This window comes from Peromyscus leucopus, chromosome 7, assembly GCF_004664715.2.
Source record: "Peromyscus leucopus breed LL Stock chromosome 7, UCI_PerLeu_2.1, whole genome shotgun sequence".
Classification (NCBI taxonomy): Eukaryota; Metazoa; Chordata; class Mammalia; order Rodentia; family Cricetidae; genus Peromyscus; species Peromyscus leucopus.
In genome coordinates, this window is record NC_051069.1 from 39,887,591 (window position 1) to 39,911,791 (window position 24,201).

Here is a 24,201-nt window from a genome sequence, read left to right on the forward strand (position 1 = left end):
TCACTTCACTCTGTAGCCCCCTGACCTTAGGACAAATCCATGCGAATATGCACGGAGAAGGGTTCTCCCATCTCCTCCCCACAAGGACTCCCCACAAGGAAGTTGGTAAATTCCTTCTTAAACTTAAACCAGTTTTCTGCAACTAAGAAACAAAAAGAGCCGGAACTGACACACAGGTTTAAATAGGAAGGAGAGAGTCAGTAACTGCCCGTTTTCTAATGGTGAATTCACCAAGAAAAAACAGTAGATTAGAAATTAGAACATTGAGGCAGAGGACAAGCAACAAGACTGGCTGTGACCCAGGGAGGGGCCTGTGTGTAATACAGGTGATTATTCTCAGGAAAACACCTCCATGTGTTAAAATTCAGATGGATGACTAGATTACTTTTCCTACTATTCTTGAATTCGTAAATCATCTTCCAAAAGATGCGTTGTTTTCATAGTGACTACTTTAAAAAGGGAACCATACATGGCGCATGTGGGTGTGAAAACTACTAAGCCACAGCCAGGCAGAGGACAAAAATGGTGTTAGAAACAACCAACCAGCATGGGCTCTCCCTGCTCTTGCCTTCCAAACTTCTGCTTGGGTTATAGAGATGGGGAAAGTATTGTCCTCCATCTGCCCACTCTTCCGTGGAGACTGGACTTCCCATCTGGAAGGCCCACAAGAGTAAGTGACCAACGATAGAAGAGTTGCAGAACCCCATAGCAAGCCGTTCTACTCTAGCTCCAGACTACCAGGTCATTTCTATAATCAACACAACTAGCCCGTGTTTCCTTTTTACCTTGGAAGCAGAATAAAAAGGGCAATTTGGACTCCGTGGCTTTCCTTTGTACCTGACCTGTTCTTTGCACTTGAGTTTCCTAACACACCCCATCAAATTCCCTTTTAAAAGTTTACATCTTATGTAATAGAACCAGATATATAATACTAAAACCTTATTCCAACTCCTACTGAAATATCCTTTTGGAAAAAAAAAAAAAAACCACAAAAAACGATATTCTTAAAAGATATTTGAGAGGAAGTAACTCATAAACTCCTTTAATAAGTAATTTCAAAATTCCACTTCCTCTGATCTAATGTAAATCTTTTCCCCCTTTAATACCATCTTTTCCCGATGCTATTTTAAGAAGAATTAAACTTATAGTTAACCTTAATTGATTTTGCTCAGTTCCAACTCACTGACTACTTGAGCTCAATTTCTGGCAAAGGCAGTAAAAATTTTTAAACCTGGAAAGATAAACAAAGGAAGCTCTGTGAATATTTGGTATCTTATTCTGTTTGTGTTGTAACAAAATCCTGGAAGCTAGCTAAGTAGTAAAGGAAAGAGGTTTATACAGTAGACAGTACCAGAGCTGAAAGGGCGACCACCAGCCTTCACGCTGCTCTGCTAAGGTTCCCATAGAAAATGAGATAACAGTGGGGGGTGGGGGGGACCTCGAGGGGCAGGGAGGAGGGTCATGTGGCAAGACAGGAAAAAGAGAATCTAGGGAGTTGTTCTCCATTGGGAGGTACCTAGAGTCACAACAGTCTCCTGAGAACAAGATAATACCAACTAAGGATCAAATGACTATGCTCTAGAGCTCGCTCTCTCTCTCTCTCTCTCTCTCTCTCTCTCTCTCTCTCTCTCTCACACACACACACACACACACACACACACACACACACACACACAGAAGGGGGCCCTGGTGCCAGCCTGTGGAACTCCAGGAACATTCTCAAACCACATTCAAACCATAGCACCAGGTACAGCCTGGATGACACAGGACACAGGCTGAACATGGCTGCATTGAAGAAAGCATATTAGATGTTAGAACGGCCTTTCTCCCTCCCTGTGTATTTTATAATTTAAGAAGAAAAAAAAAAAAACCTTGGGGAAAATCCTTGAAATAAAAATAGAGAGCAAAGCAAAAATATTCCATTAAATTCATTAAAAACCTGTAAGATCAGAAAGGAATCCTGAAAGAGCAGATGGGAAAGCGATTGTTTACTGAGAAAAAAAAAAAAAAAAAAAAAAAAAAAAAAAACGGAATTTCCCTCCACCATCACCCACTCAGGATGGCTGAGAGCCGCTGGCAGCCCTGGGGAATGAGGCAAGTGTGCTGAATCCGGAGCCCAGCCCTTCTCCCTGCCTGCCTTCCCCCAGCTCCGCTCTCAGATGTGGCAATTCTATTCTTTGCCAGGCGCTCCCTCCAGCTCCCAGCTCCAGAGCTGCAGCCCTCCGCCACATTGAGTTGAAAATAAAGAAATGCTTTTCCTAAAGAATTCACACACAAATAATCTCATTAACCCAGTGTTTGCATTTATACAGCAGACATCTTCTGCCAGGAGGGGAGAGAAAAAAAAAATCACTCTACGCTCACTCACATGGAACAGCTGCAAGGAGAGAAATGGTATTTAATTCATTGTGAAATATTCAACAATGGCTACACTGCACTTTTAAAAGCCTTTTGATAGTAAAACCCACAGGGAACAGCCCATCCTGTGTGCTGAAAAGCAGCTTCCCCACAATTAGTCTCTTTATTCAGGTCTGAACATTCTGTGTAAACTTGAGCACGTGCTCTGGACACTGTGGATGGCTTCAAGGGTATAACCTTTCAGAAACTTGGAACACTTGCGCCTTATTCGGGGTCTCCTTCGTCTGCTCACGGAGCTGACTCAAGGTGTGGTGGGGTGAGGAGTCCAGGGTGAGAAGCAAAGGGGGATGGGATAATTAGGTGAAGAAGAAGAAGAAAATCCTCCCAACCCCAGCTGAATCCCAACAAAGGGAAACCCACTCTCCACACGAGCCTTGCAAATTACCGGGTTTATTCATGCCCTCAAATAATCAATGTTGGAGCAAAAGAAACCCGAGTGGAGATCCAAAAACAATCCGACAGTGGCTCATTTCCCTGTGCTATCTCTGAGATCGTCTTGGGTCTCTGATTTGTAGGAAAGCTTACATTGTGTTATCTGGGTAGGACAGCGACCTGAGTCACCAAGCAGGAGGTGACAAGGAAGAGTGAAAACAGAAACTATCTGGGCAGACTTTTATACAGTGATTGAGAGACTGGACCATCGAGCGCATTCAGCTTAATCTTCCTATCTCTCCCTCCTTTATCACCTTCTTCCTCCTAGAATTACATCTCAGTTTTCCATTCTGTTCAATGGGAATAATACCATCCTGCCAGGAATGTGGCGAAAGGGAAAGACCCAGATGCATGAGCCTGAACACACTGAAGGCATAAAGAACAGCAACTCCCTCTCACACCACTCTAGGAAAGGCATTCGCTGGAACATTCTAGAATTAGATTATTCAGACTCTCCTTTCACCAGAGAAGAAGGAAGTATCAGCATATCTGATACTTTTCTTCAAGAAAAAAGTAACATAGAAGCAAATATGCCCGAAAACTCAACAAGCTCTGCAACTGTGTCAAAAAACAAGAGTCAAAAATTTAAAAACAACAACAACAAAAACCCAAGGTTTCTGTCATGATCTACTGGTTTTACTGTTCAGGAAATTTAAACTCAGAATTTTCAGTTAAGAAATAATGATGAAACGCCTCCATGCTCCAGGTCTGTTTGAAATGAATGAAGTATCTTTTTGGTTCTCCCTTATCTCCCCTGGGCATATCTGATTCCAGACGAAGCTGGCCATGTTCATTATAAAAATCCAATACTTGAGGCTGGAGAGATGGCTCTGCAGTTAAGAGCACTGGTGGTTCTTCCAGAGGACCCAGGTTCAATCCCCAGCACCCACATGGCAGCTCATAATGTCTGTCATGCCTGCTCCAGAGAATCTGACACCCTCACACAGACAAGCATGCAGGCAAAGCACCAGCACACATAAGATAAAAATTAATTAATTAATTAAAAGAAACAATACTTGGCCAAGGATCCTCAACCAGCCCTAAGTCTTGTTCCACTTGCAATGTCCATCAAACATACTGATGGGTGCTGGAAATACTAGGATGGGACCAGAAAGGCCAAAATAGCAGGGTCCATGTAGGGAAATCTGGACCCCATCTCTCTGTAGATTGGAGAGATCCGAAAATTATGAGTTGTCTAAATGATCTTGGAGCAATGGACCCCAGTCGGCAGCTTCAAGAGCAGTGAGAGATCAGACGTGAAGGGTTAAGACTCCAGAGGACAATGCCTAGTCAGGGCCGTTGCTGGGGAATGTGCAACACTGGGCAGTTCACCTGCCACTGCTGCCTCTGTACACTCTGACCCAACGGGGAGACTGTGCCGGGCACTGGCACCACCACTCTTTCTCCCGCTGTGGGAGGTGAAGGTGGTGGGCACAACCTAGGGCCCACCAGAGAGTTTTCGAGAGGCCGATTCCAGAAGTTCGCAGAGGTATCCTGAGTAGCACACACTAAAGCAGAGAGATGTATCTGGACATTGGGCAAGGCCATGATTCTTATCTCCAAGACAATGGGATGGAAACAACTTCCAGATTTAAATACAATCTCTGGAGAATCTACGAGAGCAGTGGATAGGAAGGAAGTTGACACCAGTGAATTCATTGCTGTGAAGCAAGATAGAGAACCATTTGTGCTCTTTATCTGCTACAGGAGGACACAGTGGAACCTCTCCCCTGGCTGCAGACGATCCTAACTTCTCTGGAGTCTCAGACCATGGGGAGAAGCAGGGCATAGCAAAATCCTTGCATGTAATATTTTTAGCAAGATCATGCTTTCCTAAAACTCAGTTCTAACCAAAAAAAAAAAAACCATTCTGTGACAATCAGCAGGCCTAATACTTGGCAGAACATTGTCGGGGTTGATGGTGTGCAAGCAGGACATCGAGTAAAAGGCCCAGGCACTTAGGACCTGCTTTCTGTACCTGCTTACATCATGGCTGTTTCGGCTTTCAAGCACTACTTGACAAAGTCGACAAGGGAGGGATTCTGACTTGCAAATGAAGTAGCTTTGGAGGTTGGGGGTTAAATCCCACCTGAAAGGATGAATAGAGGGTGTGGAAATCTGTTTTATTAATAAGTAAGTCTTCCAAGGTCATAAGTCTCAATAGGATGTTCAGGAATAGGAAGAGCAGATCCCTACAAAAACACACAGTGATGCAGAGAAGAGAGGACCAACCCTCCAGACAGTGAGATAGGGCAGCGGCTGAACTGAAAGGCAGAGGCCGTGCACAGGGGCAAGCTCTGGGGGCCAAAGGCTGCCCACACATCAGGGGAGAGGTGATCTCTCCCATAGTGCAATTAGGCCTCCTGTTTGACCCCTGACTTCTGCCCCATGGGATATTTATGTTCTCTGGACAGACAGCAAGAGGATACATGAAGGAACAGAGACTCTGAAGGCCTTTAGTAGGGGAAGAACTAGATGAAGGGCAAGGGGGAGAAGAATGGAGAGAAGGTGGGAGATGGGAGAAAGGAAGGAATCGGGCGCCGGAGGCAAGCAGGCAGACAGCGTGGCTGGCAGGCCTTGCATGCACAGAAGTCTGTAAAATCTTGAATTAGCTTTCTGTGCATCCCTGCCTGGCCCTTGGTCATTCCCACATTCAATCTGCTTGTTTGTTAGTTTGTCTTCTCCTGTCTCACAGTAATTCTGCAGGGTTGACACTCTGATATTAGAAATTAGGAAACTCAAGTTCAGAAAGGCTTCACGGTTTGCCCATGGGTTACATGGGCAAAAGAGCCGGGCCTTGGAAGTCAGGCTCGGTTTCTTTCTAAACTGCAAGGACTCTGGGCAGGGAGTGGTGACCCTGTTTCCTCTCCCACCTATCTAAAACTTCCACTAGCCTCTTGCAAACAAATCTAAGTCCAAAATCTCATCTGCTCCAACCGTTTATTTCTTAAGCAGATGTGCCACCACAAACCAAGGGGACAGCAGGCAGGCCAGGCTGTCCACGCCTCTCCCCTCCCAGACTGAGCATTGCAGCTGCCAAGCCTAGGCCTGGACTCCCCACTTCAGGGGCGGGTGGCTGGGGCGCTGCCTGGCTGGCAGTGCCGGGGTTAACCCGGCAGCCCTGCGGAGCAAAGATTTCTGTTTTATTTCAGCGGGGGAAGTGTGTGCTGCCTGATTAGCTGGATGGTTTCCTCTTTTCCCATAACCTCCAGACCCCCACGGCCCAAGTGTTTACTCTCTGAAATAAAAAATCTGCTGGTGTTTTTCTTTTTGTGTGCTCGTGTATTTTGGGAGGATTGCAGAGGAGGAAGGCGGGGTCGGGGTGAGGGACCAGCCTGGGGGAAGGGAGGGCGCAGCCTCCAGCTGCAGAAGCTGCAGCTCGGGAAAGCAACTTCTTAACGAGGGAGCTGGTCTCTTGCTCTGGCAGCTATAAACACACTGAACATCTGGAGACAGAGTCTCTCCCGGCCAGACGTGAGCACCACAGGCTGTCCCTGCCTGGCCGTCCCCACCCCCTCGGCTCTCACACCCCTTCTCGGCTCAGCTCAGCTCCAGTCCTCTCACATCATCCACCCACCCGACCACTTCCATTCACTGAGATCCGCAGCGCCCGCTAGCAGCCGGCCCTCGGGAACAGTGAGGAGACGAGCAGGCGACGCCAGCCAGCAGTGGCCACCCCGCCCCCGCCCCTGTTCCAGAAGAGGGGTCAAACTGCTAGAATCCAATAAGAACTCAGTGCCCCGGGGACCTTTTCCCAACTCGGACTAAACATTTGCGGTTTGCAAAAGTTAAGAGAACTTCTCCCCCACCCCTCCAGAGCCCCCTGGGAGTTCCAGTGCAATGCTGTTACTTCCTTGACTTTTTTTTGAGAAACAAGGAATGTATCTATCAGGTGGTCAGGCCAAAGGCAAGCGTGTGCTAATTGTCACTCTACTAAACCCTGCCAAGATGAGAGGGGCTCTTTCTGCACCTGGGTCTCCTTCCTTTGGCAGCATCTGTAGAAGGGATTCACACACACACACACACATACACACACACACACACACACACACACACACAGCCAACACCCCGCCCCCCATCTCTTCTTGCATCATTCCAGTGAGCACCAATCCCTAACTGCTCTGGGTTCTTCTTCCCAGGTGTCCCTCCCTTTCTGCTGGTGAAATGAGTTATAGTGAAGGGTAATGTTGATGATATATGATATAGAGGGAGAGAGGAGGGAGGAGGGAGGGAGGGAGGGAAGGGAACAGAAAGAGGAGGAAGGAGGGAGCTCAAGGGTAGGGTGTACCTTGGACAATGAGAAAGTAGTAAGACTCATGAGGTCAGAGTCAGGCACCTTCTTTCTCTGGCTCCTTTAAACCCACACTATGCCGGAGGGCAAGGGTGCCATTTATTGGCTAGAGGCCATGGCTTTTATGTCTTGCACTATGGAACTAGCATGAGAACTCAAAAATAAGGGTAGGGACCCATCTATTAAAGATTAGAGACCCAACTCCAGGACATGAGGCTGTGTTCTTGCTCTCTCTACCACATCAGGCTGAACACTCTGCCTGGACGACACAGTTTCGGTTAGATTCAAACCCTTACACAACATGGACAAGGAATCTGAACGTGAAATAGCACAGACTCAAAGGTGTCAAGGAAGCAGGAGGTGGGAGTCTAAGCTGGACAGTAGAGCCCTGGTCAACAGGGAGGCAGCAGGTACCCACAGCTGGCCAGAGGACCACCTTCACTTGCAGAGAAAAGGCACAGGCACACACAGATGCCTTGATATGAAAAGCAGAAGGTGATGGAGAGCATGGAGGTGACTGTGGTGAGTGGGCTGAGGGCTAGGCTCACCTGCTTCCTCTTATTGCAGTATGTCCTTAAAACCATCAGAGATGTGATGAGGTCGGTCACGTGACAAGACTGTGCAGCCTCAAGCTTCCCTGGGCGCCATCCTCTGCAGTAACCTACTCAGGGCGGTGAGGCCCCGAGTATGGTCTTCTGTGGAGGATGGATTTGTGGCAGCACTATAGCCAGCCTCTTCCCAGACAGCAGAGCCGTCAAACCAGAACCAGGGAAACCAAGCCGTCCATGCCCCGTAGTGGTCAGACCCTATTTGCTGAAAAGAGGAAGACAGACTTTCTAGTGTTAGGCTACCTAGCCTGTTCCAGGTCAGTCAGGGCTACATAGAGACTGGGTCTCTATGGATAAATATTTTAAAATAGTAATAATAATAAAACAAACTAGTTGCAAAGAACTACCTTTTGAAAGTTTAGACTGTTCCCCATTGAGTGGGAAAATCAAGAAAATTCACTAAAATGTTGAGGATGGGGGCTGGTGAAGGGTTCCTTGTTTGCCTCCCTACAGACTACCGTAAGTCTTCTCTGACAGGAACAGCCCAGCATTCTGTCTGGGACAGATTAGTCCAATATTGTAATAGCCAATGTTACAACATCCAGGATACTCACAGACCCACAGACTCAGAATTGTTTGGAAGAACAAAGAACCTAAAACAGTGCTCTAGAAAAGAAAAATGTGTCCTGAAGAAAGACAGAGCAGCTATGTGCAGCAGATGGGCCCCACAACCATCATGCACAGTCAGCTGAAAGAACAAACCTGCCGTGAGCATAAACATTTCAGGGCAAGGTGAATCGCCAGTGAAGTCTTGCTGGCTTTTCTTCAACACTCTCAACACTTGAAAGCCAAACTGGAGGCTCTGGTTTTCCTGCTGAAACATCCCACCTGGCCCGGCGATGGCTCTTTCCAAACACTGCCCAGGTTTGATCCCTCCCAGCCGCTGGGCCAGATGACAAAGCCCCAAGAGAGACCATGAACCTGGCCTCTCAACATGTCTCCCACACGAACTTCTAAAGTTTATTTGGGAAAGACATTCTTCAACTCCACCATTTTATTAGTAAATCGATTTTAGAAATTTTAAATAGTGAAATTCAAAGTCACACCGCCATATGGCCAAGCCCATGTCATATGTAAATGCGCTATTTCATATGGGAACCATTTACTCTATCACAAAAAATGTACCACACACCCACACAATTTAAAAAAGGAGTTGCTTGTAAGCAAGGACTTTGTCTTCTCTTTGCCCATCTGTCTTCTTGGGATCCACCATGTGCCATGATGGTCAAGCAGTTCAGCCAATCAGTGGGTCACTTTCCAACTCAACCCTTAGGCATTTCTGATTTCCAAAATGTACTTTACAGGACAGTGAGTCAAAGGGCATTTGAAGGCAATGATTTACGATAGCAAACATGCACATCATGCTTACGGTAGGCTGACATGCTTCAAGCTTCATAGATATGAACTGGGTGCTTCTCAGAGTGTGATCCCTAGGGTTACAGTGGTAATAACGAGGGCAGATCCTAGAAATGTATTAGAAACAAACATGTCTATGCCCTAACCCTGGAGTGTACCTTTAAAACCTGTGAGTTAGCAGATTCTGGAGTTTCAAGTTCAGTGAGTCCAGAGCAAGAGTTGAGTTTTCCATATCTTAGATTCTCCTCTTACTCTGCTGCTGCTGCTGCCACGCCTGTGGAACATACTTTAAGAATTTCCCTGGCATGTGAGGAAACTGGAGAGTCAAAATCAAGTTGCCCAAGGTCACACTATGAGGAAGGCCTACTATAAATCTAAGTCATCTCCTTTAAGAGTCTGGGTTCCTATATTTGGGAAAACCCAAATAAATAAATAAATAAATAAATAAATAAATAAATAAATAAAAGCCTGAGTTCCTTCATCTTGGACCATCTCTATTCTTTCTCAAGATAGATGAGAAGCTGCAGCATTCTGTGCATGAGGGTAGATGAAGGTTTTTTCTGCCCTCAGCAAACAAAATATACCAAACTACGTTATACAAGGGGAAAAAAATGAGGACCATGGTGATGAGAATGAAATTAATTCTTTTCTGTGCTCTGTGACTATACACTGCCTCCCAGCTTAAGCAAGTATTTGACTTGAGTGGACATTGATCAAAATGCCACTCATAAATTGAACTGATTCAAGACCAATACCATCCCTTTCTTTGAAAAATAATCCCTGAAATGAAAAAAAAAAAATGATGCCACTCTGGAAGGGGGCTAGAGCACCATGCTTTCTGGTACATACTTTGGTCACTCATGATGATTCTTAACTGAGAAGCTAAAACCACGTCTGGACAGCGGGCAGCTATGGACGAACTATGTTCATATTGACTCAATGTGGATCGGGGTCTCTGATTTCTGGTTCCCAATAGGAAACAAGCATTGGCTGACTCCAGTCAGGGCTGGGCTCCATTTCCAGGCTTACCTTTTCATCTGAGAATGGCTTATATCTACCCTGCCACTTTTCAACAGGGCTATGGGCAGGAACTGGCCCTAAGGGCTTATGACAGCAACATGTTAGTGAGCTCTTAGAGACAGAGAAGGAGCCTGACATACACAATGATTCTTGTTATGATGATGGAGAGGGAAGTGCTGAGGCTGAAGGACAGAACAGAGGAAGGGAACAGAAACGGGGCAGGGTCAGTGGGCTACACTCTAGGCAGACTATAAACAGTAACAGACATTACAGCCCTGGCTTGTTAAGGAGCTCCATTGATTCACACGGTTCCCTGACAGAAGGATGGCGAGAAGTTGAAACAGAAAGGGCCCATTCATTCATGCACAACACCAGCCCTCAGCCCCCATTGGCTCTCTATAATGGCTCCAGGCTGATAGCGAGGAGGGGGCCGTGGCAGAGGGAGGAGGAGGCAAAAATGAAAGAAAATGATGACTGCAAGATCATTGTGAAGCAATGTACAGCTGCACAGGCAATTGCATGCAAATGTGACTTCCCTTTTTAGCTGTAGTGAATGTCCTCAGAATCGTGTATTTTTTCTCTTTCACGCCATCTCTCCTCTCCTTTCCTCGTCATTTTCTGGACTCCCCACTCCTTGGCTCCTTCTCAGTCATCTTTCATCTTCCTTTCCCATTACCCTCTCCCTCTGTTTTCTGTCAGCTCTACGCATCTCTATTTTCTTCCTCTATCCTTTTACCTATCCCTAAATTTTCTGGTTGCTGAGTCTCCCTTCCCCTTATTGGTGAAGCTTTCCCTATTCAAGGCTTAGTTCAGCTTTATTCTCTCTTGCCTTTGGTCCTTCCATTCCTTTCCTCCTCCTCCTCCTCCTCCTCAGCCTCTGCCCCTTCATGAATGAATGGAAACAATACTCTGAGGAAGGCCACTATGAGCGAGCCTGGGTGTTCACGGTCGGCCCCTCCTGTCAGTATTCCAGTCACTGACAGATGTGTAATCCTTGGAAAAGAAGTCCATTCATCCCTTCTGAGCTCACAGACGTGAGGCAGAGCAGGGGTGGGAAGTAGCTGTGAGTCGGAGGAGGGGAAGGAAACTGGAGTTATAAATAGGATGAAAGAAGATGAAGGAAAAAAAACTAGAGTATTTTTCTCCCTTTTTTTTCTTTTTATTCAGCACATCTCCATAAAAAAAATATGCCACAGCTGGAGAAATCATTCCTTCATCTGTGTCTTCATCTCCCTTCTTTATAACCTCACAATAGCCTTCCAAACAACGACCCATCACTGAGGAGAACTGGACCACAGCCCAGAGAGAATTCCCACAGCAGCTTCTTCATCTGGAAGGCTCACAAGGCAAAGGGCGGACAAGGAAGACTCAAGGTTCTTGCCAGATCTTTCCATCAGAGGGAGCCTGAGGAAGTGGGAGCGACCACCTATAGTTACAAACAGATTGCCACCAACTGGTAGGGAGCCAGACCCCATGGAAGTAGTCTGTCATTCCAAGCTGCAGTGGAAGGCATGTCAGGCCGTTCTCAGGATGGTTAATATTCCCTCCAATCTTCCAATCTCACCCCAAAGCCACAGGTCTAGGCAACCCCAGCCTCTGTCTTACAGCCCTCAGCTATGGAACGAACCCTGTATCACACCACTAACAATTCTTGGCATTTTAAAGCTAGGGACATCCTGAGTTGCCATTCATATATTTTACAGAAATTTTCTTGCGGGCCCTGAAAAAAAAATGTTTAACTTTTGAACTTGGCAAGAAAGACAATAAAATATCATCCCCTCTGGTCAATTATGTACTTCTCAATTAAGAAAGAGAAAGGCTATGTCTCTTTCTTTGGGAAGAAAAGATATTCTCACCTTGGGATTATGGGTGAGGGTGCAGAGAGCCTCAGTGACCAGTAAAATTCAATGTGTAGCAAGCAGAGGTACCACAGAACAAAAGTTTAAGGCAAGTAGCTTTAATATCAGTTGCATTCAATAGATTTAAAAACCCTAAGGCTTGTGGCATTAATACTACTCAAGAATTATACAAAGCCAGGCATGACTATGTGGGTCTTCTGCTTAGATAGATGAAATCTAATTTGTTTGGATTTTTTATTTTGTTTTGTTTTTCAAAACAGAGTTCTCTGTGTAACCCTGGCTACTCTGGAACTCACTATGTAGACCAGGTTGGCCTCAAACCTGGAGATTTGCCTGTCTCTGCCTCCCAAATGCTCCCACCACTGTCCAACTTGTTTGGAATTTTAGCAGCTCATTTTTTGCATGTCCTTACATTTTAAGTCTTAAAATCTAACCTGTGTATAGGTGCAGAATCTTCCAAACCTTGTGGAACGGAAGCATGGCTGAGATGTTTGCACCTATGCTTTTAACGCTTGAAGGGACTAAGATACCAACTGGAAAATGATAGCATAGATGTTATTACAGCCGTAGCCCTGTGGAGTGTCAAAGACTACTTCAAATATCACTGCCCACCAAGTCAGCAAAATGTTGATGCCATTCTGTTCTAGAGATAAGACCAGAACTAGGAAGAGCCTCCCATACTGCCACACTCACCACAACACACACCGCCTACCACAGCACGTCCCTACCCAGAAGAAGCACTATGTTCTGTCTCTCTGTTCATTTCTGCTGCAGGATGAAGCATGGGCAACAGAGCAGATATTCGGGAGTTTTTTCCCAGTATTTTACAAGTCATTTATCATAAGTCAGAAGGATACTGAACAGCCACCAAAACAAAGAATTCCACTTAGTTTCCAGAAATTATCGCCAATCTCATAGCTTCACTTGTCAAATTCTTGAGAACTACATATTTCAATATGTAGGCACAATGATATTTCTTTTTTTTTTTTTTTTTTTTTTTTTTTCGAAAGGTTTCTCTGTGTAGCTTTGCGCCTTTCTGGAACTCACTTGTAGCCAGGCTGGCTCGAACTCACAGAGATCCCTGCTCTGCCTCCGAGTGCTGGATTAAAGCGTCGCACCACCGCCCGGCTACAATGATATTTCTTATGCTAAGAATTTATCCTGACAAAAATTCTGACAGATTTGGAATAATTTTGCATATATATATATATATATATATATGATACATTATATTTTATATATGTCATTATAGCATGGTCTCAAGAACAATGAAATTTCAGACCCCCAAATTCAAGTTTTACATTTAGTATTTTCTTCAAATGCCAATAAGTAAACAAAGACTAATAGAATTGAAAAGAAACAGAAGTGAGCCCTGAAAACAGAACAGAGCACAGGTAACAACCTGGGGCTACTTTGGTTGGTCCTGTAGGCAGCAAGTCAGGAAGGAGGAGCAGGGAAGCTGCCCGCACAGATGGTTTGCGAGCAAGAAAGGGGGAGAGAGAAGAGATCGAAGACGTCAGTGCAGAATAAGAGATCGATGATGAACGAAAGACAGTTCAGCCTGAAAGAAGGCTACTCTGCCTTTATGATAGCAAAATGTGCTTGTCCGCAACCATCCTACAGGGAGAAGCAACAGGAAAGTGTCCAGAAGGCACAACACTGTTGGCAAAAGAGACCAGCAGCCACCCATCTCGGGCCCACTGGTACTTTCACCTTCCTGTTGGGCAGTAAAGTAGCACAAAGTTAGCAAGAAGACACGGGGCTTTCCACGAGAGAACAATAACATCTGTGCCCTGTGTAGGCCATGGAGGCATTAGTCCAGAGAAGTAGCCCTCAGCAGATTTCCCTGCCCTTCAACTCTCTCCGCATTCCCAGCCTTTGTTTATGTTCCTACCTGAGCCACAGTGTTCAAGGCCGGTCGGAACTTCCTGAGTGGCAGCTTCGTCCCAGAGTAGGTAAAGAGGTCTTTGCTGATGGTAACTGGACTGGAAACCACAGGTCATTCGAGGATCCTCAAAAGCATTCATAGACCCCTGCCTCTGTGACCAGTGAAAATAAAAGAGCATGTATTAGGAGAGAAACCTCTGTAGTTCAATCCTATTAGAGATATGATTTCATACCATTCAATCACAGATAGGCGGAAACAATCTGTCAGTCAAAACCAGACACTCATTCCCGTCCTTTGCCTTCCAAACTCACAGGGAATGAGAGGAACTACTGAGTTGGACTATGACTTGATTTATTACCACCCATACCTTCACACATTTGAGAATCAGCTTTTACAACCTTCAAAAGCCTGTTCACAGTGAACAGCAGGGCAGAATATTGACCATCTCAGCCTTAAATAGTCCAGGTTTTTTCTATCAGTATTATCTCCCTCTACAAAGACATCATAAGAGAATGTTGTTACAAGACAACCCAATGTCATAGAACAGTGATAAATAAGTAGCACAGGAAAAAGCAAAGAATGGATCTCTACCATAAGATCCATTTCATTCATTATTAATTGGTAGGGGTAGGTTTTGATGACATAAGTTGCTGGTTAAGAACAGTCTATTTCCTGTAGTATTTGGAGATTTATGCCACCTCATTACTAGCTTTATTAAATTCATAAAATATATATTGTGAGAAAACCAAACATGTTATGCAGAAAATCACATTTCACAGTATTTAAAAGCCCATCCCTTGAAGTCAGATGAATTCTAGTATATATAAATTCAAATCCAGGCTACACCACTCACTCATGGGAGTGCAGGTCTGTCCCTTAATCTAAACCTTATAAAGTAGGAGAGTTGAGGGGCTGGAGAGACGGCTCAGTGGTTAAGAGCAGTTGTTCTTCCAAAGGACCTGGATTCAATTCCCAGCACCCTCATGGCCCCTCATAACCACCTGCAATTCCAGTTCCAGGGGACCCAGTGCCCTCTTCTGGCTTCCTTGAGTACTAAGCACACATGTGGCATACAGACATACATGCAAGCCAACACCCATACACATAAAATAAAAATTAAACTCTAAAAATGTATAAGAAAAATTACATAGAAAGCAAAACTAAATATAAAATGTGTTGAATAAAAATTATGTACTTATGAAACACATGTAATGAGTACTCTGTATGAAACTTTGCCATCAGTACAAGGTTGGTATTATTTTAACCTAAGAGACAGCTAGGCCTGGTGGCACAAGCCTATAGCACCAGCTATTCAGGAGACTGGAGCAGGAGAAGAGCAAGTTCAAGATCCGTCTGAGCTCGAGGAGGCGGCAGCAGAGACATGGCAGGTTCGAAGGCTGCCTGGTTATACAGAAAGTTAAGTCACTTAAAGAGATTGTGTCTCAAAATCAAACCTTTAAATTAAAACGGGGTTTTCTGTAAAAAGGATGATCTGTTTTTATTCTTAAAAAGCAACTGTGAACTTCACACGGATGACACCAATGGCCACGACAAACTGGACAGGGGAAGGGCACAAGGCCACAACCCTCCATAAAGAGCTGCAGGCGACTGAGGAAAGCTGGGAGCAGGAGAGGTGGTCCTCCCCAGGGAAGAGCACACCAGTTAGTTATCCAGGGCTTGGAAACACATATACAAGTCACATTACATGTGCTGAACAGGTTCTATTTAGGAATATATATGCATAAACACATATATGTGCATGAAGTAACAATTAGTGAAAAAAGAGGCCATGAACCTGAAGGAAAGCAAGGAGGAATATGTGGGGCATATGGGAGGGTCTGGAGGGAGAAATGTTGCAAATATATTATAATCTCAAAAAAATTAAAATTTCACAAAAAAAGAAAAAGGGGGAGATAAAGAAGGCTCATTAAATAAAGAAAGACACTTGCTGCCAAGCTTAGAGACTTGAGTTCAATCCCCAGGACCCAGACAGTAGGCAGAATCCACTCCAGAAGGCTGTTTCCTTACTTCCACATGCATGCCTTGGCATGAGAATGTGGGCACCCACCATACCATACACGTACAATAAATAAATGCTTCTTCTCTTCTTTTCTAACGTTCTTCTCCTTCCATTTATTCTCTCTGCCTGCCAACCCCACCTATCTTTTCTCCTGCCTCACTATTGGCTGTTCAGCTCTTTAGTAGACCATCAGGTGTTTTAGACAGCCAAAGTAACACAGCTTCACAGAGTTAAACAAATGCAACATAAAGGAATGCAACCCAACCTTGCATCATTAAACAAAAGTTGTTCCAGAGAATAAACAAAAGTAACACACCTTAAAATAATATTCTACAATGCACTGGTGATCCCAGAGCTCTAGACGTAGAAGCAGGAGGTCCTTCTGGAAGGTGAATAGCCAAACTAGGTGAATTGGTGAGCTCCAATTCAGAGAGAGACCCTGCCTCAGTAAACAGAGTGGAGAATGATGGAGGAAGCTGCCCAACCCCAATCTCTGCCTTCTACACACATGCATGCATCAACATGCAGGAGAACATACACACACGCATGCACCAACATTTGGGATAATATACACCCATGCACACACACCCCACACACAAACACATGCAACCAAAAAAGAAAAAAGAAACTGTTCCTCAGACACATTCCCTCTGTGACTGCCTGCAATCAAGCCAGAGAACTCTGCTTTTCAGAGTGAGATGTATCTGCCATTGACCACAGGTATCTCTGCTGGCACATGCTTCTGAGAAGCCTTTCACAGTTCTGTATTCTAAACACCTGCCTGCTTATTAGACATTTCACGAATCTACTTGATAGCCATTTCGTAGAGTATAAGAATGGCCTTATTACTCAACAGAACCACATCAACAGCCTCCATTCATTACGAAACTGTCCCAGTTGAGGAGAAAGAAGCAGGGTACTGGTGGGTCAGGAGTGTGGGTGGTGCAGCCCCATCTCATTGTTTAAAGGGAACCACCTCAAATAAGCTGCTGCACAGAAAGGTTCTTCACCTGCACCTTCCTTTATTGGCTGCAAATGGAGATGCATCCGTGAGAGGTTTGAGCAACACACCCATCTCGGCTTCAGAAAAGCATCTGGCGGTTTCTCACTTGCTCATTCCCACATGGTTGCCGAAAGGAACTGACATGCACCACACACCTGCCAGTGCCAGCTGGCACACTACCCATCCTACCAGAATGGCCCCTTTGAATCCCCACCACCCTTATCTCCATTTTACAGAAGAACAAACTGACACTCGTAGAAGGAAAGCCAATTGCCAGAGGCCACTCTGCTTATAGAAGGATGGAGACAGAAATCTAACCCTGGTCTGTTTGACTTCCAGCTGCCTCTTCTACTACATATACAACAGGAAGCTATGCGGCCCAAAACTGGTTGTTAGAAGCCAGGCATGGTGAGACTTATTTGTAATCCCAATGCTTAGGAGGAGGAGGCAGGAGAATGACTAGTTTTAGCCCAGTCTGTGCTACAGAGCAAGACTCTGCCTCAGTAAACTAATTCAATAATATGTATGTATATTCCATAGTAAGTATTTGATGAATTATGCCAAGGTGAAGTCTCAAAACTGATATGCATGGTACACTTAGGCTATGCCAAATATTATATGGGATGCTCAAAGTATAACAGGACTAAGAAATGAACCACACCCTGAGGAGCTGTTGTGTAACCGTTTCCTCCTAGATTGAAATATTTTATCCTACAGAGAAGCTGCTAAAGCAGGAAAGTTAAACTACCCAAATTAGCTTCAGGAAGTCCCTGAAACTGACCAGATTCACTAGGCCCCTCCCTGCCAGAGTAAGCAATAAACGCTGAGAGTCCTTGTCAGCGGAGCAAAGTTGAGCTGCAAAGAAGACTCTGAGACCAGAGCAGCTGCTTGGAAGAAGCCAAAACCAGCCAAGCTCACTGGAAGAGGTTTAGAGCAACTTGGAAGGGACACTCCAGCCTGTTGAGCTGCCTTCAGGCTGTGCAGGGTGCTTCAGGTTCCCAGCATTGTGAGCTGTCACCCATGCTGGGGTGGGCTTTGGAGATGCAGCTGTCTTTGAGTCATTTTTGATCCTTTAAGTACCCCTTCACCCATACTCCTGTAAGTAATCCCAATAACATTCATTGGTTCGCCAAGTTGGACTTTGGTGGTGTCCATACTTTCGTCTGTCATGGGTGCCTATCAAGGGTAAGTAGACATGTGCTTTGTCTCCCTGGGAAAAGTTTGGTCACACAACAGGGACACACCGAAAAGCAAACAGGAAGTTCTAGTGAGAGGGTGTGACGGCACTAAGGACCAGTTTGTAGGGGAAAGGGCAAGCAGACTAAGATGAGAACTGTAGGTTGATTGACATTGAACACTGGTGAACGGCCATGCAATCAGAGGGTAAAGAAGAGGGCAGGTCTGCAGTTCAAGACAGACACAACTACAGAAGGAGGAATGAAAAGAGGTTAAGGCAGGTCAGAGAAAGCTGGAGACTGTTAGTGCGTGGGGACAAGCCTTGGAGAAAAACATTATCTTGGGCACCCTGTAGCGGGATGTGCTAAGCACCGACAGTTAGAGCTGAGGTACAGGCTGGAAGTGAGCCATGGATACTAGAACTTGGAGGTTGTGTGTGTGACTTATTAACTCAATACATTCTAGAGAGACTCGCTTGATGGTGTTAGTCGGATGGACCGGGCAGGAGAAGAAGGTGAATAGGTGAGACAGTCAGTCAGCTCTTGTCAAGCCACACAGGGAGCTGAGGCAAGAACGTCATCTGTACTATGGACCCAGACTTCATTTTATTTTCAAATTATTTAAACTAAATGTTTATCTCCATAATGAATTTTACCTCAATTATGATTTTCAATTGTATTAAGATAGTCTCCAGATTCATTGCTGACTTTGAGTACCCGCCTCACATGAAGCCCCATTAATTCTTACCTAATCTAGCTATGAAGAAAGACCTAGTCTCATGTCATCACAGAGGAGAAGGTGGAAACAGCCATACCGTGGTCTAAATGAAGAATCAGCATGATGTATTTTGAACAAGGCAATGAAAGAAAAAAAGAAAAGGAAGTCTAAGACACACAGAGTGCTTGCTCTCGTACAGCGAAAACGCTGAGCAGTATGGCACATGTAAGGAGGGTGGAAGACAAGGCAGAGGAATGGCAGAGCAGCTCGGTAGAGCAGTTTCCTAAGACAGGAAAGAATGAAGTTAGATGCGATTGCATAAAGAACACGCTTTGAGCACAGATTCAAGGAAACGGGCAGGTGAAGCAAAAAGGAAACTGATAAAATACGGTTCTGGTGTCTGTTGTTTTTCTGCTCACTGGAACAACATGCCTGACAGAAACAGCTCAAGGGGAAGACAATTTCACAAAGCCTCAGCCCATCATGCCAGGAAGGGAAAGCCAGGCAGCTTAGTCTGTGGCACAGTAGTGTGTCACGGTGACTTGCTCTACAGCCGCGACCAAGGAGAACATCGGTTGCAATAGGGATGTTCTAGGACCACCCTTAGTGACTTCTTGTGCCATCCACGCCCCACCCCCTGAAGGTGCAAGGGCTTTCAAAACCATAACACAAGCTGGGGACCAAGCCTCTAAAATAGGAGCCTGCAGAGGATAGTTCAGCTGCAGGGGTCTATAATGTCAGGAGAAATAAGGATATTAAAACAAAGATGTAACAGTTGATGGTATAGAAGAAAAAACAGTAAGTGTATGCAGTTGTGGTGGCCAACAGCAGAGCTTTAAGCGCCAGTGGTGGTTTCTAAGCATCCACTAAGAAAGAGTGGGGACAATGTAGCCAGCCAATGAACGATAGGCCCTTGAAGTCTCTGCCAGGCTCTATCAGAACAACTCAGTAAGCATCGCTGCAGAGAGGCATTATGGGAGAGCATCCAGGAGCCTGCAACCTAAACATCCCACCTACCTAGTTCTGAGAACCAGGAGACCAGAGACACGGCTTTGTCACCGCTCTGCTTTAAGGGAGGCCTGAATGCACTAGCCATCTTCTCAGAGGACCACACGCCCTCTTCTCACAGTGAAGAGCTCTCTTGTCGGTGCCCTCTCTCTGCTCCACTGCTCATGCATCAGGGCCAAGTCCAGCACCTTTGCAGCTACTGTTCCTTCTGCACTGCAGGCAGCTGTGTCTCCAGAGAAAGCATTTCCCCTCCCCTTTTAGTCTTGCTACATCCCAGAGCCATTCTACTTGTTCATAGTCCCCCAATGCTCCCCAACATTGGAAGAGGGACTAAGGGAGTACTTTTATACTATCAAATCACAAACATATGGAGTCAGTGTATCTGTGATAGATAGTGGGTGAGCTGTTCTTCCAGCCCCTCTCCAGCTTCAACCAAGCAGCCTCCAGGTTGCAGGTGTTTGCCCATTAACTCCCTCTTCTCTCTCTCCTTCCCTGTGTCTGCACAAAAACACCACCTTTCCTTTGCTTGGCTACCGAAGTCTAGGGTTTAGCCTCAAGCCGTAAACACAGAAGGCACAAGAAACACTTCAAGATGTTTTTCAATGCAGAATTACAGCGGAGTCAGCAGTGGGCAGGATGGACATTGTGATTTGTCATCTAGGATGACTGTATTATGTTCTGGGAATGTCACAGACACGCATACACTCTACCAGGAACACAGAGGCCTATGAAGCAGGAAGCTTGTGTATAAGTCCCGTTCCACGGCCACAGAGCTGTGTAGCCTCTGGCCTGTCACTTGACCTCCCTAAGCGTTTGCTTCCGGAGGAGGATAGCCTGCCGATCTGCAAGTTCCTTGCCAACTCAAACTCTCCATTTTGCTGACCTGAACACATTCCTTCTCCTGACCTTGTAACTGGCAATCTTCATCAGATCAACAGCCCCAGGGGACAGACGGAAAAGCCTATTGGGCCAAAAGTTGTCAGAGTCAGAATGTGAGTTCACCACCGTGTCCTTGTCACGTTCACACTGTGTCCTCATGCTTCGCAAAGCTATGCTCAGGGTTTTCCTCTGTATTTCCCACTCTCCAGAAGAAAAAGGTTCCTGAGGTGGTGAAGATGATAAAACACTGTCATGCCTAAGCAAAGACCTCTAATGGATTCTGAAGTCTCTCAGCCCTGGGAGATGCGGCGCACGGCCGCATCGCCTTCCACTGATCGTCAAGCATGTTGGCTAACTCTTCTTCGGGCAAGGCTAAAGAGGAGTTCTGAATAGGCTGCTCAGAAGGGCACAGGGACACAGAGCTGATTCTTGGGCACACTTGTCCTGCTCTGTCGAGAGGTGGGAAGGGAGGCGCAGCCAAAGTCCTCTGAGCTCTCCTGAGTGTGACTGTGAAGGAGGAGGGACAAAGTGGGGTACAGCCACCAGGAGAGGCAGGAACACACAAAATAGCAACATCCCAGGGGGCAATTCTAATTTTAGACTCAAGGCCAGGAAATTCTTTTCAAAACAATGAGAGTGATAGGCTTGGGCCTTGGTGAAAAGGCAGGCTTGACCCTCTGCAGGTTCTGAGAACGGAGAAGAAGCAGAAGGAGAGTCGAGGAAGAGAACATCTAATGTGTTCTTCATGTGGACTAGCTTTTGACTTCCCTGCAGACCACTGGGAATCTATGTGCCAACCAACAATACAAGGGCCTCCACTCACATCAGACACTCACTGAGACCCAGCCAAGGGGCATGGGTGTCGTGGAACATGAAAAGGCCCTGAGAGTCCCAAGACATTACTGTCTTTTTGAGAACTTTTAGGTGAGATGAATGTCATTTGTCAGTTTTGAACTCCTAGGATCTCTAAGTTGCCACTCACTCAGCCAGAAGCCTTTAAACTCGCACTGACACCCCCATGGGATGACAGTTTCAGGTACTCCATGATGTGAAGTATACGATAATGCTAACTTGGAGCCTTGGGGGAGAATCCAGTCAGGAGAACCTGCCCGGCTAAAAGACTATCAGTTCGGCAGTTTTCTCGGCAGTCTGTATAATGGAGTTTTGACTCCTTTCTAGATCAGGGGAGGCCAATTTTTCATAAATAAGGTATGTAGGTGCATGATTAAAAGTCTGTTCTAGCCAGGTGATGGTGGCACATGCCTTTAATGCCAGCACTTAGGAGGCAGAAGCAGGTGGATCTCTGTGAGTTCAAGGCTAGCCTGGTTTACAGAGTGAGTTCCAGGACAGCCAACACTATTTCACAGAGAAACCCTATCTCAAAAAAACCAAAGGAAAAAAATTGGAAATCAATCTGCCTCAAGACCAAATGATACCACTCTTGGGTGTATACCCAAGGGATGCCCAATCATACCACAAGGACACTTGCTCAACTGTGTTCATAGCAACATTATTCATAATAGCCAGAACCTGCAAATAATCTAGATGCCCCTCAATCGAAGAATGGATAAAGAAAATGTGGTACATATATACAATGGAGTATTACTCAACTGTTAAAAAAAATGACATCATGAGATCTACAGGCAAATGGATGGAACTAGAAAAGATCATCCTGAGTGAGGTAACCCAGACTCAGAAAGACACACATGGTATGTAGTCACTCATAAGTGAATACTAGATATAAGGCAAAGGGTAATTGGACTACAACTCACAACTCCAGAGAAGCTAGAGTCTTCATCCAGTGACTGACAGAAGCAGACACAGAGATCCACAGCCAAGCACTAGGCCAAGCTTCCGGAGTCCAGTCGAAGAGAGGGAAGAGGGATTATATGAACAAGAGGGGTAAAGATCATGCTGGGGAAATCTACAAGCTTGTAGGAACTCATGAACTTTAGACCAACAGCTGTGGAACCTGCATGGGACCAGACTAGGCCCTCTGCATACTAAAGACAGTTGTGTAGCTTGTGGTCTGTTTGAGGGGCCCCTGGCAGTGTGATCAGGATCTATGCCTGGTGCATGAGCTGGCTTTCTGCAGCCCATTACCTATGGTGGAACACCTTGCTCAGCCTTGATACAGAGAGGAAAGGTTTGGTCCTGTCTCAGCTGAATGTACCAGGCTTTGCTGACTCCCCATGGGAGGCCTTACCCTTTTGGAGGAAAGGATGGGGATGGGGTGGGTCAGGGGATCTTCCATTGGTATATAAAATGAAAAAAAAATCTTAAATAAAAAAGAAGTACTTATTACATTCCCTTTCCAAGTCAAATAAACAACCAGATAGAGTGGGAAAAAATGTTGGTTCTAAGTTTTCATATGCCAATAAATAACTTTTTGAAAAATGAATAGGGCACACATCTTAAATAACAGCACTCAGGAGGTAGAGGCTGGCTGATTTCATGAGTTTGAGGCCAGTCCGGTCTACAAAGTGATTTCCAGACCCTGACTCAAAAAAAATAAAATAAAATAAATACAATAGTAAAGACTTGCTATAATTGAATATGTTCCCCCAAACCTATATTTGAGACTTATCCACCAATGTGATAACATTAAAAGGTGAGGCATCCAGGAGGTGAGAAAGTCATGGGGTGACACCTCACTGATGGTATAAGACCCCTTGCAAGAGAGCTTAAGGAAATAGGTTGAGTCCCTCCCATTAGTCAGTCATGTGGGAACAGAGCATTCATCCCCTTTAGAAGACACAGCACTAAGGCACCATCTTGGAAGGAGACCCTGAGACCTTATAAGACCCAGAACCGATCAATGTCTTAATCTAGAATCTTCTTAACTTCCTGAACTGTAGCAATAACTATTATCTGTATAAGTTTCCTGGTCTCGTAAATTCAGTGATAGCAACAAAAACAGATTTGAAAAGAGATTTGGGTCCATCTATGCTTTGCTGGTATTACAAAGTTGGACAATTCATTTAACCATGAAGGGCCTTTATTTTCTGATGTTGTAACATCCAATGTGTGTCCTGACTCTGAAATCATTTAGTTTATACTGACTGACCCTAATAGCTCAAAAATATCCCATTCTCTAAAATGCTAGAAAGCAAGGAAGAAAGGGAGGGGGAGAGAAAGAAAGAAAGGTAGATGATAGATACATAGATAAACATACATATACATATATAGGTACTCTTTTATACTTTCAAAATAATTCCATCAATGATAGAGCTATCATCACCCCCAAGCAAAAAGAAAAAGGGAAAACTTTTTACAGCTTCTACTGCGATTTTGCATTTCTTTTGAGTGATCCCACTTTTCTAAACAAAGCATTACCTACAATGCTGCAAGATCCCCATAGAGCTGGGGTGGTACCTATAAGGGCTTCACAGTATCAAGCACAGATACAAACAGCATAGGGACAGCACATGATTACTCCGTGAACGCATCCAACAGCTGGACTCCGTAAGCATGAGGATATCAACAGCCAGAGCCCCCTCTAAGAAAAGAATCCGCTGCCCAAAGA

The 24,201-nt window shown here is 45.2% G+C and overlaps 1 protein-coding gene across 2 annotated transcripts in view; it reads right to left on the minus strand.

Annotated features, from left to right (window-relative positions):
- Ets1 (ETS proto-oncogene 1, transcription factor) overlaps positions 1-24,201 on the minus strand; it is a 124,707-nt gene that overhangs the window by 82,256 nt on the left and 18,250 nt on the right. For both annotated transcript variants that reach the window (XM_037207648.1, XM_028879071.2), the window contains exon 3: positions 13,879-14,023. In XM_037207648.1, the coding sequence (XP_037063543.1) occupies positions 13,879-14,023 (145 nt within the window). The remainder of the gene's footprint in view (positions 1-13,878; positions 14,024-24,201) is intronic.